Source organism: Meriones unguiculatus, chromosome 8 (genome assembly GCF_030254825.1).
Source record: "Meriones unguiculatus strain TT.TT164.6M chromosome 8, Bangor_MerUng_6.1, whole genome shotgun sequence".
In the NCBI taxonomy this organism is placed as follows: Eukaryota; Metazoa; Chordata; class Mammalia; order Rodentia; family Muridae; genus Meriones; species Meriones unguiculatus.
The window spans coordinates 29,012,182-29,028,755 of NC_083356.1; the positions used below are offsets into that span (position 1 = coordinate 29,012,182).

Consider the following 16,574-nt stretch of genomic DNA (forward strand, 5'->3'; position numbering starts at 1 on the left):
GGGGACCTAGGTCCAGCCCATGCATGCTGTTTGGTTGGTGGTTCAGTCTCTGTGAGCCCTCCATGGGTCCAGCTTAGTTTCCTCTGCAGATCTTTTGTGGTGTCCTTGACCCCTCTCGCTCCCTCTATCTTTCCTCTCACTCTTCCACCAGTCCCTCTAAGCTTCACCAAATGTTTGGTTGTAGGTCTCTTCATCTGCTAAGTGAGTCATCTCAAAGGACAGTTATATTAGGCTCCTGTCTACAAGCATAGCAGAGCATAATTAATAGTGTCAAGGGTTGGCTCTCTTTCATGGGATGGGTTTCAAATTGGGCCAGTCATTGGCTGCCCATTCCCTCAAACTCTACTCCATCTCATCCATGCACATCTTGTAGACAGGACAAATTTTGGGAAGAAGGTTTTGTGGGTGGGTTGGTCTCCCATCCCTCCCCTGAGAATCCCACCTGGCTACAGGAGGTGTACACTTAAAGCTCCATATCTCCTGATGCTAGGAGTCTCAGTTAAGATCACCCCTATTGACTCCCAGGAGCCTCCTCTAACCCAGGTCTCTGGGTTGTCCCAGTGATACCTCCTCACCAACAACCGCACACATACCTGTTTTCCCACCCCCTCACCTTTACTTTTCCTACTCCCTTTTCCACCAGTTCATTCCTTAAATCCACCTTCAATTTTCTATTTTATTTCCCTTTCTGAGTGAAATTCAAGCATCCTCCATTTTGCCCTCCTTGTTCCTTAGATTTGTGGAGGGGGAGAGGCTGTGGATTTTTAGCATGGTTATTCTATGCTTTGTGGCTAATATCTACATATAAGTGAGTGTGAGTACATACCATGTATGTTTTTCTGGGCTGGATTACCTCACTTCAAAGGACCTTTTCTAGTTCCATCCTTTCACCAGCAAATTTTCTAGTGTCCTTGTTTTTACTAGCTGAGTAGTATTCCATTGTGCAAATGTAGCACTTTTTTTTCCCTATCAATTTTTCAGTTGAGGGACATCTAGGTTGCTTACAGGTCTGGCTATTGCAAATAAAGCTACTACAAACATAGTTGAGCAAATGTCCTTGTATAGTGGAGCATCTTTTGGATATATGCTCAAGAGTGTTGTAAATGGGTCTTGAGGTACAATTATTTCCATTTTTCTGAGAAAGCATCAGATTGATTTCCAAAGTGGTTATACAAGTTTGCACTCCCACCAGCAATTGAGGAGTGTTTCCCTTTCTCCCCATCCTAGCCAGAATGTGCTGTCTCCTGAGGTTTTGATCTTAGCAATTCTGTCAAGTATAAGATGGAATCTCAGAGTTGTTTTGATTTGGATTTCTCTAATGACTAAGGACATCCAACAGTTCTTTAAAATTGCTTTCTGGCCATTAGAGATTCTGCTATTGAGAACTCTCTATCTCTGTACCTCATTTTTTTTGACTTTCCAGAATTTTTAATAGTTAAATGCAGAGGACTGGTTCATTTCAGCTCCTTCACTGCCAAACCAGGGGGTAGGGACTGCTTCAGCTTCTCTGCCTTCTCCTTGTCTGTGATGACCAGGGTGTAAAGGTACCTGCTGCAGCGAACCTTGAACTTCACATTATCCTTGTTCTTCTTGATCTTCACAGATTTGGCATCCTTCCGCCGGGCTGTGAGCAGAAAGTCCTTTATTTCCTCAATTTTCCGAGGCATGGTGACAGGCACTCGGCACTGGCGACCGCACATGGCTGAGGATTGCCTAGGATTTAATTCCCTTCCCCTCCTGCCCGAAACACTCACAGCGGTAAGGACCTCATTTTTTTTTTTATTGGATTGTTTGGTGTGTTGGTGTCTAATTTGTTTATGTATCTTGGATATCAGCCCTCTGTTGACTATACGGTTGCTGAAGAACTTTTCCATTCTGTAGGCTGCCATTTTGTCTTATTGATGATGTATAGGAAGTTGTCTTCTGTATCAATGCATTCAAGGCTTTCCCCAGTTTCTCTTCTATTAGATTTAGTGTATCCAGTTTTATGTTGAGATCTTTGTTCCACTGGACTTGAGTTTTCAGCAGGGTGATAAATATGGATCTATTTGCTCTGGCTCCAGCCATCTGTTGACTCACCAGTTTTGGAGTTTGGGATCCTCTGCCTCTCAGATATGGTACACACTTGTCACTGCCGTTTGGAGCTGTCTCTATTTTTCTCTTACTAATCTTTTTGTTCTTGTAGATATTTTGATTAGGATTCAATCCTCCATGTGATAAACCCCATGCAGATTTCAGTTATTTTCTTCCAAGAAACAAATGTCTTTTGATGGTATTTAAACAACAGGAAGAGATCTTACATATTCATTAGTATTTATTATTTTTAATACCTTGCTTTTTTCTTTTTTTAAACTTTTATTAATTACACTTTATTCATTTTGTATCCTCCCATAAACCCCTCCCTCCTTCCCTCCTAATCCCACCTTCCCTCCCCCTTCTTCACACATGCCCCTCCCCAAGTCCACTGATAGGGGAGGTCCTCCTCTCTTTCCTTCTGATCTTAGTCTATCAGATCTCATCAGGAGTGGTTGCATTGTCATCTTCTGTGGCCTGGTAAGGCTGCTCCCCCTTCAGGGGGAGGTGATCAAAGAACAGGCCAATTAGTTTATGTCAGAGGCAGTCCCTGTTCCCATTACTATGGAACCCACTTGGACACTTGGACACAGAACTGCAGTGGGCTACATCTGTGCAGGGATTCTAGGTAACTTGCTTTTTTTTTATATAAAGCACAGAATGCTGTTTGATATACATCTTATATAGGAATGAGTTCCTGGCACTCTGGAGTTATAGCATGGAAGTCTTTTTTTTTTTTTTTTTTAAATATGTTCCTGATGTGATTTCCACTTTTAGGAAAAGATTTTCACCAGGCATTTAGATTTTAAGTGGACATATTCTTCTTCCCTTTTCCCTTCTTCAGCCTCTTTCTGTGCTTGTATGTATGTTTGTGTCTATGTCTCTTCCTGTCTTGCTCTCTTTCACTCTCCTTCCCCCATCCCTCTTCCATCATGTAGAGATGGTATTCTGCTGTGTCTGTTATTTTTCTGAATAAAACTTCTCAAGAGTTCTGTTTTTCTGTGTGTAATGCATGTCTTTCTCTACTTGCTTTTAAAATTGTAATTAATGACAATGGTGTGTGATTATAATAGATAGTAGCATTCTTAATTCTTCTGTTTCATTCTGAGCATATTGACTTTGTAGGTTTATGGTAACTAGCACACTAACAGAAAGTAATGTTTGTTTTCTCTAATATTTTTTCTGACCCCTTTCTTTCATTTATTTGGAACATTCACTCAAATAAACATTATTGCACTTGAAGTCACAGGAACACAATGATTTCCTGCTTATTTTCTGTTTTGTCCACATTTCATTTGGATAGTCGTTACTGCAATGACTTCAAGCTGAGGAATGTATTCTTTCTGCCTATTTGAACCAATCCTTAACCTCATCTACTGTAATATCAGCCTGAGAAATTATATTTATGTCTCCTATGTCCCTATGCTAACCTTTGATCATAATAGTCATCTTAATGGACTTATCTACTAGTATAGCATACACTTGAATCTCAGTCATCTTGTTCTTCCAGTTATAGGCTACATGTTTCTTCAAGTAAGAGTAATCAATCAGTATTGATTTGATTTAAGGCTCACTCCATGACACTTCTTGAGTGACTAAGAACCAGATACTAGATAACTGAGGCACCCAGGGTAAACCCAAATGCTGCTGTTCTAAAAAATAAAGGTAGCAATAAAATTACTTCTAATGACATTTTAATGCACTCATAGAATAGTTGCTCAGCCATCATCAGAGAAACTTCCTTCTGCAAATGAAGTATAGAAAAAAGTATACAGACACATAGCAAGACAATACTCAGAGAGTGAGAGAATTTGGAACACTCAATCCCAAATGGGTTGTATCATTTAATTTGCTTCTCTCATTTTCCTCCTCTACTTTTGGGGCTTATGAAAACCACAAAATAGGAGGCAGTTAAGAATGTAAAACCAAAAGGGCATGGAGTACACCAGGGAAATAAGAGCCTTTAAATCAACATGATCAAGGTCATATGAACTCACAGAGACTGAAGTAGTAAGCACAGGGCCTGCACATGTCTGCTATGTGCACACACACACACACACACATATACACAGACAGACATATGTGTATGCACACACACGTATATATATATATATGTATATATGTATATATATGTGTATATATATATATATATATATACATATTATGGCTTCCAAATTAGTGCTCTTCCGTGGTTTCTGAGTGTGGGAATGAATGGGTCTCTGACTCGTGTTTCCTCCTGGACTCTTTCTTCTGTTGGTCAGTCTTGTGCAACTACAATATGATATTTTTCGTTTTACCATATGAGAATTTGTCTTATTATTAAAAATACTTTCATAGTAATTTAAGTATTCTGTACTTTGATCTAAAGTGTGTATATATATATATATATATATATATACATATATATATATATATATTTGAAGAAAGAAGATTTTTCTGCTGGTAAGAATTTCTTGTTCATTCTCAGAACAATATTGATTCCATGGCTGATGACTGTTCACCTCTGAGACAAGATGATTATTTGTTAGCTACTCCATGCTCTTGAAATTTGTGTGTTAGGTATGCTGTGCTTTTAACCTTTTCTGGTCTGACTATGTACAGCAAGCATTCTTCCTCATCCACTGTGATCACTAGGTTCTAGCAGTTTGGTTCCTTCCAGGAATTTTTGTCAACCTTCAGAGAACTTCTACATATGTATCTAGTGCTGAGTTTATACCCTAACAGTGCACATTGGCAAGTGTGTGAATCCCTAATAGTGCACATCTGGGCGTGTGAGAATCTCTTTTCTGCTTGGTGCTCTATCCTTCAGTATCTTTCCTACGCCTTCCCATCTTGATCCACCTCAAGTACTGTTGGACCTTTCTTTCTCTGTTGTATCCTGTTGCTACTACAAAGAAAAGATAAGTTGGTCCTCTCCAGGACCCACTGCCTACCCTCACTTACAGCAGATGTCTGATCATTATTGTTCCATGTGCCATCTGTATGTTGGTCATGCACATGAAGACTGAGGTCCATCTTCTTTCCTCCCTGCACCTGGGCTAGGAGCAGAAGTCCTTTCCTTTCACACATTTCTTTTTTTTTTTTTTTCAATGCAGTTTATTCAGGAACCTTGAACAATCCTCAGACCCTGGGGAAAGCCAGCCCACAGCTTAAATAGCCTCTGGGTAGCCAACCCAGGCGTGCCACATGGGCAATGCAGATAGGTCCACATACATGGAAGCAAGCCAGATCCTCAGCCTTAGCCAAATCCTTTCACACATTTCTTTCTCCCTTTAATCACACCGAGGTGTGGTCTTTCATCAACCACAGTGACAACATTCCGTCTTGATGTTCTTTGAAGGCTTACACTTTGCCCCTCCTGCCTTTTTACTCTTCTGTGTTTCCAAATTCTCACTCAACTGAACCCTTCACTGGCACTTGCCTATGCTGAGATCTCTTTGATCAGCTCTCAGTGTCTTCTACCCAAGGCTTACATTGACTCTTCCACTAAGATTATGTGGTGTGCTTGGATTTTTCCAAGAGCAGTGTGAAAGGTGAGTAAAAATATTCTCCTGAACATCTTATAACTCTGTTAACTTGTGACTTATAGAAGCACCCTATCATAATTAGTTTCTATGCAGCTTTGTTGTAAAGAATATACAAGACGGAGAAAACATGCTGCTTCCTTTGCTGGTAGGTAGAACTGGAAATAGTCATGGAGTAAGTATACCTTAAAATGTATTTCTAAGTTAAACAGTAATGAAAGAAACGACCATTTCATTACATACATTTTATTGATTTACACTACTGTTAAAGGTGATTATTTCAACATGTTTAGAACTGCTCATGTTTCCACATTTATAGGCTCTGTTCCCCTGGGAACATGATCCTGTTTTATTTAATACTTGAAATCTTTGCATAATGAAGCAGATACTCTTTTGGGAAATTATTCACTGAAAGTTCCAGAGCACGTTTACCTCTTTAATTTAGGTTACTTTTTGTGTAGGAAATATTTTAACTTTTATGTATTAAAATCTGTTTGTTGTTATTTTTGTGATCTTCCCCCTTCTTTTTAAAATTCAAAATAGCCAGCCTATCTCCAGAGATTTGGCAAATTTTCATTTTTATTATCTTTGTTTTTCTAAAAGTTACTGTTTGAAATCGTACCTGTAATTGCTGAGGGATTTATTTTGATGGATATGAGGAGGTGAGAACACAGACTAATTATAAGTCTCCTAAATACATAATTACATTTTCTAGTACTGACTTTGGCATTAACTGTTTCTTGATTTGCCATTAATTGACTCTGTATGAGCTGGCTAGATGACTTTGTGGATAAAAGTTCCTGCTACCAACTCTGATGATCTGAGTTCAAATTTCAAGATTCCATATGGTAGAGGGAGAGAATCTATTCTTGGAAGCTCTCTTCTGATATCTACATGGACACTTGGTACAACCCCTCCCCTTACATAAATAAACACAAATGTAATGAAATTATAAAAAATAGTCTTCGTAGGGCTTTCCTGGTATATTTCAAAATTGCATTTCATGATTTATCTGTGTTACTTGCTCCCTCATAGATGTATTTTTTAAAATATACTAAAACTCATAAGAAAAGTTCTAATTGCTAACCTTCCATAGTAACTGTTTGTAAAATGTCTTAACCACGACACAATTGTGTTAAATTGTGTCTGTGCATCAACATCTATTAACATTCCTGATTCTGATGTCTACAGCAGTGTTGTCTCCTTCAAGAAGCCCTGAGATTTTTATACCCAGAACAAAGCATCCTGCCATTTCAAGGCAGTTAATGAGTGTCCACATGGCACCACACTTGCTACCTGGCGTTTAATCTCACATGCTTCCCAGTGAGTTCAGTTTCACATGTTTCACTCATTGTTCTGTGGCTTTGCCAGATAATCTCCCTGACTTCAGCTTTACTTGTCTTATGGTTGGTGTAAGACTGGCTCTCTCACATCCCACACCCCACCACACATGTGTGAATGAATAACTAACGGTCAATCTAAAAAATTATCAAGTAGAGTCTTTCAGAGGCCCTCAGTGATAGGCTCCTGTCCTCTTCCTTGTTTTCTCCCCCTTCTGATGTCCATCCTCTTTGCCTTTCTGAATGAGGATTGAGCATCTTACCCAGGGTCCTCTTTCTTGATTAGTTTCTTTTGGGTGTACTGATTTTAGTATGTTTATCCTATATTATATAACGAATATCCACTTATGAGTGAGTATATACCGTGTGTGTCTTTCTGCTTCTGGGATAGCTCACTCAGAATGATGTTTTCAGGTTCCCACCATTTGCCTGCAAATTTCATGATTTCCTTGTTTTTAATTACTGAGTAATATTCCATTGTGTAAATGTACCATGATTTCTGAATCCATTCCTCAACTGAGGGACATCTGGGTTGTTTCCAGCTTCTGGCTATTACAAATAAAGCTGCTATAAACATGGTTGAGTAAATGTCCTTATTGTGTACTTGAGCCTCTTTTGGATATATGCCTAGGAGTGGTATAGCTGGATCTTGAGGTAGCACTATTCCTAATTGTCTGAGCAAGCACCAGATTGATTTCCAAAGTGGTTGTACAAGTTTACATTCCCACCAGCAGTGTAGAAGTTCACCCTAAAACCATCTGGCCATATGTTTTTCCCTTGTTAGGAGACTTTTGATGGCAACTTCTATTACCTTAGGGGTTGTAGAGTTGTTTAAACTCTTTATTTGCTCCAGATTTAACTTTGGTAAGTGAAATCTATCAAGAAAATTGTCAGTTTTGTTTAGATTTTCAAATTTAGTAGAATAGAAGCTTTTGAAGTAAGACCTAATGATTTTTCAGATTTCCTCAGTGTCTGCTGTTATGTTCCCCTTTTCATTTCTAATTATGATAATTTGGGTACCATCTCTCTGTCTTTTAGTTAGTTTGGCTAGGAGTTTGTCTATCTTGTTCATTGTCTCAAAGAATCAGCTCTCAGTCTCATCGATTCTTTGTATTGTTCTCTTTGTTTCTAATTTATTGCTTTCAGCTCCGTGTTTGATTATTTCCTGATGTCTACTCCTCTTGGGTGTATTTGCTTCTTCCTCTTTTTCTTTTCTTTTTTTTTCCTAAAGCTTTCAGGCAATCTGTTAAGTTGCTACTATGGGATCTCTCTAATTTCTTTATGAAGGTACTTAGTGCTATGTCTTTCCTGCTTTCATGGTGTCCTATAAGTTTGGATAAGTTTTGCTCCCATTTGCATTGAATTCTAGGATGTTTTTAATTTGTTTCTTCATTTCTTCCCTTGCTCAGTGATCATTACAGATAGTAGTTCAGTTATCATGAGTGTGTAAGAATATTGTTGTTTTTGTTGTTGTTGAGGACTAGCTTTAATCTGTGGTGATTAGAAAAATGGGTTAATTAAAGTTTAATGTATAGGCTGAGGTTTGCTTTGTGACTGACTGTATGGTCAATTTTGAATAAGGTTCTGTTTGATGCTGTGAAAAAATATTTTGTGTGTATGTGTGTTTTTGGGTGAAAAGTTCTGTAGACTTCCATTAGGTCCATTTGATTTATGACCTCTGTTAGCTTCATTATTCTCTTTTAAGCTTCTGTCTCAATGATCTGTTCAAAAGCTTCTTTATTGCTTATCTGAAAAGATCAGCAAAACTTTCGAAGAAAGTTTGAAAATTATATTCTAGCTGTCAATGCCTAGGGAGCTGTGGAGTGGGTGGAATGCTGTGCAAAGTCTTGTGAGTTAGGACTTTGAAATATAACTAACACTACCCACACTGAAACAGACGTTATATAAATCATCTTAGCATGTCTGGTTTTCTTTTCTTTTTTTTTTTTCAATGCAGTTTATTCAGGAACCTTGAACAATCCTCGGACCCTGGGGAAAGCCAGCCCACAGCTTAAATAGCCTCTGGGTAGCCAACCCAGGCGTGCCACGTGGGCAATGCAGATAGGTCCACATACATGGAAGCAAGCCAGATCCTCAGCCTTAGCCAAATGTGGAATTGTTCATGACAGAGAGCACTCACCATCGGGAAGGTGGAAGGCGGGAAACCAGCTCCATCTTTAAGGCATAGCATTCCGCAGCTCTCTACAGTTCCCCCTTTTTGTTTTAGACGCATCAGGCAAGAGTAGAGGTCTGATCTCTGATATTAGAAATAAATTGGGACTTTGTACCAATGTTCATTTAGGTGTCATCCACCCAAAGAGCATCAGACCCGTCTGATACCTTTTTCTCAGAGGTGGGACCTGGGGCATCAACCCGCATGCAACCAGACATGCTCTTCTCTGGGTCGAAAGCGTCTGACCCTGAGTGCAGTGCTTAGCTCGCATCCTGAGCGTAACATTTTAGCTTTTTATGGTATCCAACCATGCTTGGGGAGAATGTCCTGCTTCAATGGCTGTAAAGGCCTGAATGATCATGGCTGCATCACACTGTTGTGAGACTCTAATCTTGCATATATACCACAGGCAAACCAAGGAGACCAATACCAGAAGGCCTGCTAGCACTCCCATGCCTGCCCATTCCTTCAGATGATTCATGGCTGCAGCAATCCATGATGATAATCCTGTGGCTAGTCCTGCGTCCACTCTGGTAGAATTTACTGTGACAATGGCCACTCTCAGCTGCTCCATCGTAGTATCGAATTCTCCAGTCCAATTACCTAAAATTTAGCTCGACAATTGTTTAGACAGATTTGCAGCACAGGAAAAATTCTCATGTTATATGCTAGAACACTTCCAGGAAATTGGGTAGGGAAATATTGAAATTTTTCAATTTCTATTCAAAATATTAGAAAGTCCTTGGCTGATCCAGCCAACCCAATAGGAGGAGAAGAGTCCCAAGGGCAAGCAAAAGAGTCAGAGACATACCTACTCCCACTGTTAAGGATGTTGCCTTGCTTTATTTTGTCTTTCTCTGTCCTGTTTGGCTATTATCTCTGGAGGTATGCTCTTTCCTGAAGAGAAAATAAAGGGGGAAGTGGGTCTAGGGAAGAAGGGAAGTGGGAAAGAGATGGCAGGAGGAGAAACTGTTGTTAGGATGTATCACATGAAAAAAGAATCTATTTTCAATTTTAATAAGAAAAAGGAAAAAAACCAAACAAACAAATAGGAAAAACCCCTGGCAGTTACAGGGCACATGGGCTCTTACATCAATGTGCTTGGAACTGATCACCTAGCTCACAGGAAATTGTGAACAGGGTTCTCGGTATCAGAGTTCATAACCAATACTATTTCAATGTCCTGTATGCCTCTAGTACTATTTAAAACACATTCGTGAAACTATATATATATAGTTTCTATATATAATAACTATATATATATAATCTTTACAATAATTTCACGTAATAGATGTCAGAATTAGCTTTACCGCTATAGGGCTTGGTTCATTAAGTCCCTAGGTAATCTCTCCTGATTTAAAGTCTGTGATATTACACAGCAGAGTCTGTGATATTACATGTTGGATGCTGAGTTTTTCACCCCTGCCCAGATGCACTGAGAAGTTTTAGCTTTTTCTTTTCTAGGGACAATGGCTTTTTCTCTTCATCTGATTATGGAAACTGTGTGAAGACAAGGAGGAAAGAGATTAGGGTGGCACTTCCTCAGACTCTGCAGAAATGCAGAGTGTGGAATCTCCATGCACAAATTTCAGACTCTACCATTGGGAATCACAAGATGGTTTCTGTTCACCAAAAGCTAATTTCTCCCAGGAAGCTCATATTGCTCCCCCACTTCCTGCAAGTGTTTATGGTGTTCTTTGGAAAGCCATACACCCTAAGACGATTCATATATTATCTGTTTCAGTCTGGGCTCTGTATTAGTTACATTTCTCATTGACAATATGTCTGGCAAAAGAAACTTAAAGAAAGAGCTGATTTTGGATCAAGGTTGGAGGATACAGTGCACCATTGGAATAAAAGCAAGGACAGAAAAGAGTCTTTAGCTATGGCGACAGGAGTGAGAGGCAGCTGGGCACAATGTGTCCCCAAGTAGCAGAGAGAAATCATGTTGGGGTTAGTTATATTTTGCCATTTGTCTCCATTTTTCATGGAGGCTGTGTACCCCATCTGTGGAATGGTGCTGTCTGTATTCATAGTTGGCCTGTGCACCTGAGTCTCCACCTCCATAAAAATATTCTTACAGATACTCCAAGAGGTGTCTAGGTGGTCTTAAATCCAGCTGATTTGAAAATGAAAATGAATCATCCCAGGTGTTCCCTTACAGCATCTTAGTATCCCTGTGCCCAGTGTTCCTTCCATCCACTAACAGATCAGATGTTGGAGACTTTTAAGTCTGAGAGAAACCTCAACTTTCAAACTGATGTTCTTTTTTACGAATTTGTGGAAAGTAAGCAGATAAAAAGAGCATGTCTGGTGCTGGACTCTGTGAGGGCTTGGTGGAGCAACATGCAGTTCTATGCAAACATGCAAACATGCACTGCAGAGTAGAGCCAGATACATCCTGTGTAGGTCAGGAATTTCTAAGCCATTATGATTTCTCACAGTCCAGTTCTTCCATTCATTTGAGGTCCGCAGACTTGCAGAGAAGTTTTAATATATACCTCCAAAACCACAGCACGCTTTCTACCTCTAGTTTTTGTATTTGTGTACTTACTTGTTTTTCTACGGGTTTTCATGTTTCTTGAAGGCATCAAGCTAAGTAAAGCTCCGGGTTGAGAAAATAAACTGTGATATCAAAATCCATTGGCTATTTGTTATTGCTTTTTGTTCTGTGGGTGAAGACTAGCTTTTACACCTGTAAACGGCTAAACTCAAAGCAAAATCATCAGGAGGTTTACAGTAGCAATAGGATCCTCTGGCCTCTCTGGCAGATTTGTAATTTTTGTTTCTTGTTTTCAATACTCTGATAATTAAAGCCCATGTCTTGATTTCTCTGTTTATGTGTTGGTGGGATTCTGTCTCCTCATGATATCCAGTCCCCTGATTCATATTCCTTGCTGGCTTGCTGTTCAGGGTTCTACTCTGCTGTCAATTCCATTTCTGTTTTTTTTTTTTTTTATGCAGAAACTCTTCTTTCATTTTATTTTATTTTATTTTTTGTTTATTTATTTATTTTCCATTTCTGTTTTTATTTGTATATTATTATTATTATTATTATTATTATTATTATTATTATTATTATGCTCCTGGTCACTAAGACTAAATGCATCTTAGGACACACTCTAATTTCACTCTTCCATCTATATGTCCTCTGGAGTCATTTTTCTATATACTATGACTATGAATAGCACCTATACCTAGTAAATTTAAAATCATTCTCTGGTAAGGAGACACCCACATTCCAGACTTAGGGATCCTTAGTCCAGTTCAACTTGGGGGTGTTCAGTCGGAATACCCAAAGTGCTCACTGAACCTCCTCAGACTATCTACAACACCCACTCCCTGCTCCACTGTCAGTCCCGTGACCACTATATTTTCCCTTTGATGTCTGAGTGTGGCCAGGCCAGCTAAGCAGAGCTTGTCCTGCCTTGGAAAGACTTCTTTCTGAGAGAACTCCATGGGTTTGTGTTATTCTTACAGCAGTCTTGTTCAATGTCCTCTACTTACCCTTCAATGGGAAAAGTCAGAACTAGATGTTCTTATATTCATGTGTGGGAGATCGGAAGCCAAGGATTGAATTCTGTAAGTCGTAGACCCAAAGGTCTGAGCCATGAAGGCTTGTTGCAGTAGTCTGGGTGATTTCAGTGGCCCTAGCCCTTAGCAGTTACATTAGCTTTTATGGTTTGTTTATTTTGGTTTGGTTTTCGATTTTTTCATTTGTTTTTCTTCTGTTTGTTTTTGTTACCAAATACTTCACAAAAGTAACTGAAGTGGGGGGTGGTTTATTGGTTTATTTTTGTTCTTGATTGACAGGTAGTCCCAATCCATGTTTACAGGAGCTTCCGCAAAGCTCCCCCTGAAACACACACACACACACACACACGTACGCACACACACAGGCACGTGCACGCACACAGGTACACTCACATCTTTGTGGATAAGAAAGTAGAAAGAACTCAAGCTGAAAGTGGGGCCAGAACATATAACCCTCCAGGTCAGATCCTCAGCAAGCTGCTTTCTCCATTTCTGGCCCATTTTCAGAAATGGTACATCAGCTGGAGATCAAGCATTCCAGCATGAGCCTGTGAAAATGTTGACTGAAGTGGACTGTGGTTGAGGAGAATACTATTTCCAAATACATAATTGAAGTGAGCCACGTTGCCTATTGAAATTAATGTGATTCTGAGGTGACTCAGAATGGGTCATAACTGTCGTGTGAAACAGGGAGGGTGAGTCTGCAAGCATAAAGTGAAACTGAGAGGGGCGGGTGGCAAATGGGGCTACCGTGGGTGAATAATGAGACAACAGACCACATAACTGGATGGCGCAGCTTCCTTGCTCCAGTAGATGATTGCTACAGTCTCACAATACACCACAATGAAGCTGTTTGCTGGTAGAGAAGAGGCAGCTGCAGGGCAGCAAAATTTTAGGGACATTGAATCGTGCTTTGTTTCTCTCCAGATTTCTCTCAGTAGCTTTCTTTGCTTGTTTGAAACACTTCTTGTAATTTCTATTTTTGTTTTACATTAAAAAAACATTCTGAGTCTTTGTATTCATATTTTTAGGTGGCTTTTTTGGCAAATGAGAATATTATTTTTAAAATTGTAGTTTTTAATGTATTGCTTAAAAAATTATAATTGTATACAGTGAGTCTTGATTATATACCTCTCTCACTCATTCTTCTAAATTACATATTGTCCTTTCAATTTCCCATCCTACTTTTGTAATTATTTATATACACACATACATATATAGTGATGTGTGTGTGTGTATGTGTGTGTATGCAATTAGTGTTTCCTATATGTGCATGGGCATGGGGTTTATCCACTGGGGCATGAACAACCTACCAACAGCCACATACACAAAACAATGTGATTCTTCCTCCCACAGTGGCTTTCAGCTGCCATTGGAGCATATTCTTCAGGGAATTTTTTTAAGTACAAGACAGGAGAGATAGAGCACAATGGTAAAGGCAAGCCAAATGGAGAATGGTTTGAAAAGCGCTCAGAATTTTTCTAGGGCCTTGGAGGGAATATCTGCTTAGGAACCAGGGACTGAGGGTCCTGAACCTATCCAAACACTCTTTGTTATGCTCACCCCCTTTGTTTGTGTAGGTAAAATTTCATTACCTTGTGTGTGTGTGTGTGTGTGCCTTTATTCTGTAAGGGTCAATCAAATTTTAGATACACCAAATCTGCCTGGGCTATGACTACACACAGATAAAGTTTCACCTATCCCTGTCAATTTTAGTTCCAAGGTTAGGTAAAAAACAAAGAAGATCCAGTATCTCAAAGTCATATCACCGAGTATCAAGTGTGGTTGGGCCGTGTCTTGGTGTCTATGACAGAGAACCACACAGATAAAGTTTCACCTATCCCTGTCAATTTTAGTTCCAAGGTTAGGTAAAAAACAAAGAAGATCCAGTATCTCAAAGTCATATCACCGAGTATCAAGTGTGGTTGGGCCGTGTCTTGGTGTCTATGACAGAGAACCTTCAGCATGGAGACTGTGGCTGGTGGTGTGCGGTACATTCAAGAAAATGAGGGGCTTGTGGAAGGACACATGGGCTAGGCACTGGAGAGACTATCCCAGAATATATTTGTGTTCAGTATCATTTAGGAAGTAAGTGAAGGCATGAGTGAATGTATATTTTTCGACATGGGCACCCATCAAGCACTGCAATGCCATACTATTGACAAAGCCTTCCTGAGACCAGGGACTGGGATAGGTCAAAGCCTTTCCCCCTTTTTTACGTGTGAGTATTGAGAGTGAATAGAAATTATTTGCTATTACTTCTCCTGAATGAAGAAATAAAAGGAAGAAACAACAGTAATGAAAGAAATAAGAGTTAAGGAACAAAGAAACGGATACAGGGTGTGGTGGTTTGAATAGAAATGGCCCCTATAGACTCATGTGTTTGAATGCTTGTCCCGTAGGGACTGGTTTGGTCTTGCTAGAGTAGGTATGGCTTTTTGGGGGGAGTTTGTACCTACGGGGGTGGGCATTGAAGTCTTATATGCCCGAGCTATGCCAAGTGTTACTTCTGGTCTCTGTTTGCTCCCTTTGGATGAAGATGTTTAAGTCTCAGCTCTTTCTCCAACACCATGTCTGTCTGCACACAATCTTCATGCTATCCACCCTGATGATCATGGACTAAACCTCTGAAACTGTAAGCCAGCCCCAATTAAATGTTTTTTGTTTGTTTGTTTGTTTTTTGTTATTGTTTTTTTTTTCAACAAGTGTTGTCATCATGTCTCTTCACAACAATAAAACCCTAACTAACACATGGGAGGACATTTCAATTCCTTGGGTGTCCCAGTGTGTCAATTCAAAACATCAGAACAAGAAGAATCAAGAGATGGACAGTTACATTTTTATATATACCCAGACTATTTCTGTTAGTATTTTGAGTGAGAATTATTGAGACAAGTAAAATCTAGACATGGGTAGTTATAGGTGCTTAGGGGAAGATTTTGGGAAACTGTAGGTGGGGTGAAGGCATGGCAGGTTCATTGGTTCCTGCGCTGTGTTTAGGAAGAGTGTCTTTGTCTTCCAGGGGTGTGGGCAATGAATTTGAGTACTTGAAAAAAAATGTATGATAAATTAATAAAATAGGAGAAAACTTGAAGAATGGATGCATAGCTGAGGGATCCAAGTTTGTTCCCATTTTAACTTTCAGTTTAACTGCTATTCTATCATTTTGGCACAAAACAAGCACCAGGAAGGTGACAGATGTGCAATGGTAGTCCTCTGGATGGACACCAGGCTGTCTAACTCTGTGGGCTGAAAACAAAATCTCAGACAATAGACCTTTCTGAGGCCCATCTTACAGCAATGGCAGCCCATCCCACAGGCACCCGTGACCAAGAGGACAGCATGTGCTGTCTCCTTGTCATGGAGTCTGTGATGTGGCAGTTATGGCATTCCAAGCATAAGAAGGCAGCCAGTAAGTGTATAGAGGAAGCATGAGGAAGAAAGGCACTTAGCCAAAGGAAACATAAACCTTGACAGCATTAAATATTAGTCATTTTTAATAATTTAAATTTTTAATTTTTTTAGATTACGATAACATCTTTTCATTCTCTCTTTTCCTTCCTCCAATCTCTCACATATAACCCCCTTGCTATTTTAAATTCATGGCCCCTTTTTCATTAATTGTCAACATGCATATATCTATATAAATCTATGTCTATCTATCATATATATAGTGATATATGATACATACAGTGACATATGATACATGCAGTGATATATAATATATCATATATCTATGTCATATACCTATAGATATCATATAGCTATAATATATCATATATATATATATATATATATATATATATATTCCTAAATCTAAACTGTTCACTATGTAAAATGTTGTATGTATGTTTCAACATTGACTCTTTGGTATTAAAAAACATATTGCTGTGTTTTTCTGTGTGTAGACTATTTCTCTGACTCTCATTC

The 16,574-nt window shown here is 39.2% G+C and overlaps 1 protein-coding gene across 1 annotated transcript; it reads right to left on the reverse strand.

Annotated features, from left to right (window-relative positions):
• Positions 1-1,414: 1,414 nt before the first annotated feature.
• Positions 1,415-1,708, reverse strand: LOC110563443 (large ribosomal subunit protein eL38-like). Its single transcript, XM_060390562.1, has one exon. The coding sequence runs from the start codon at positions 1,698-1,700 to the stop codon at positions 1,455-1,457; it is 246 nt and encodes an 81-aa protein (XP_060246545.1). The 5' UTR covers positions 1,701-1,708; the 3' UTR covers positions 1,415-1,454.
• Between the last annotated feature and the right edge of the window lie 14,866 nt (positions 1,709-16,574).

Coding starts and splice junctions, on each gene's coding strand:
- LOC110563443 (XM_060390562.1), bottom strand. CDS start 1,700: ATGTGCGGTCGCCAGTGCCGAGTGCCTGTCACCATGCCTCGGAAAATT.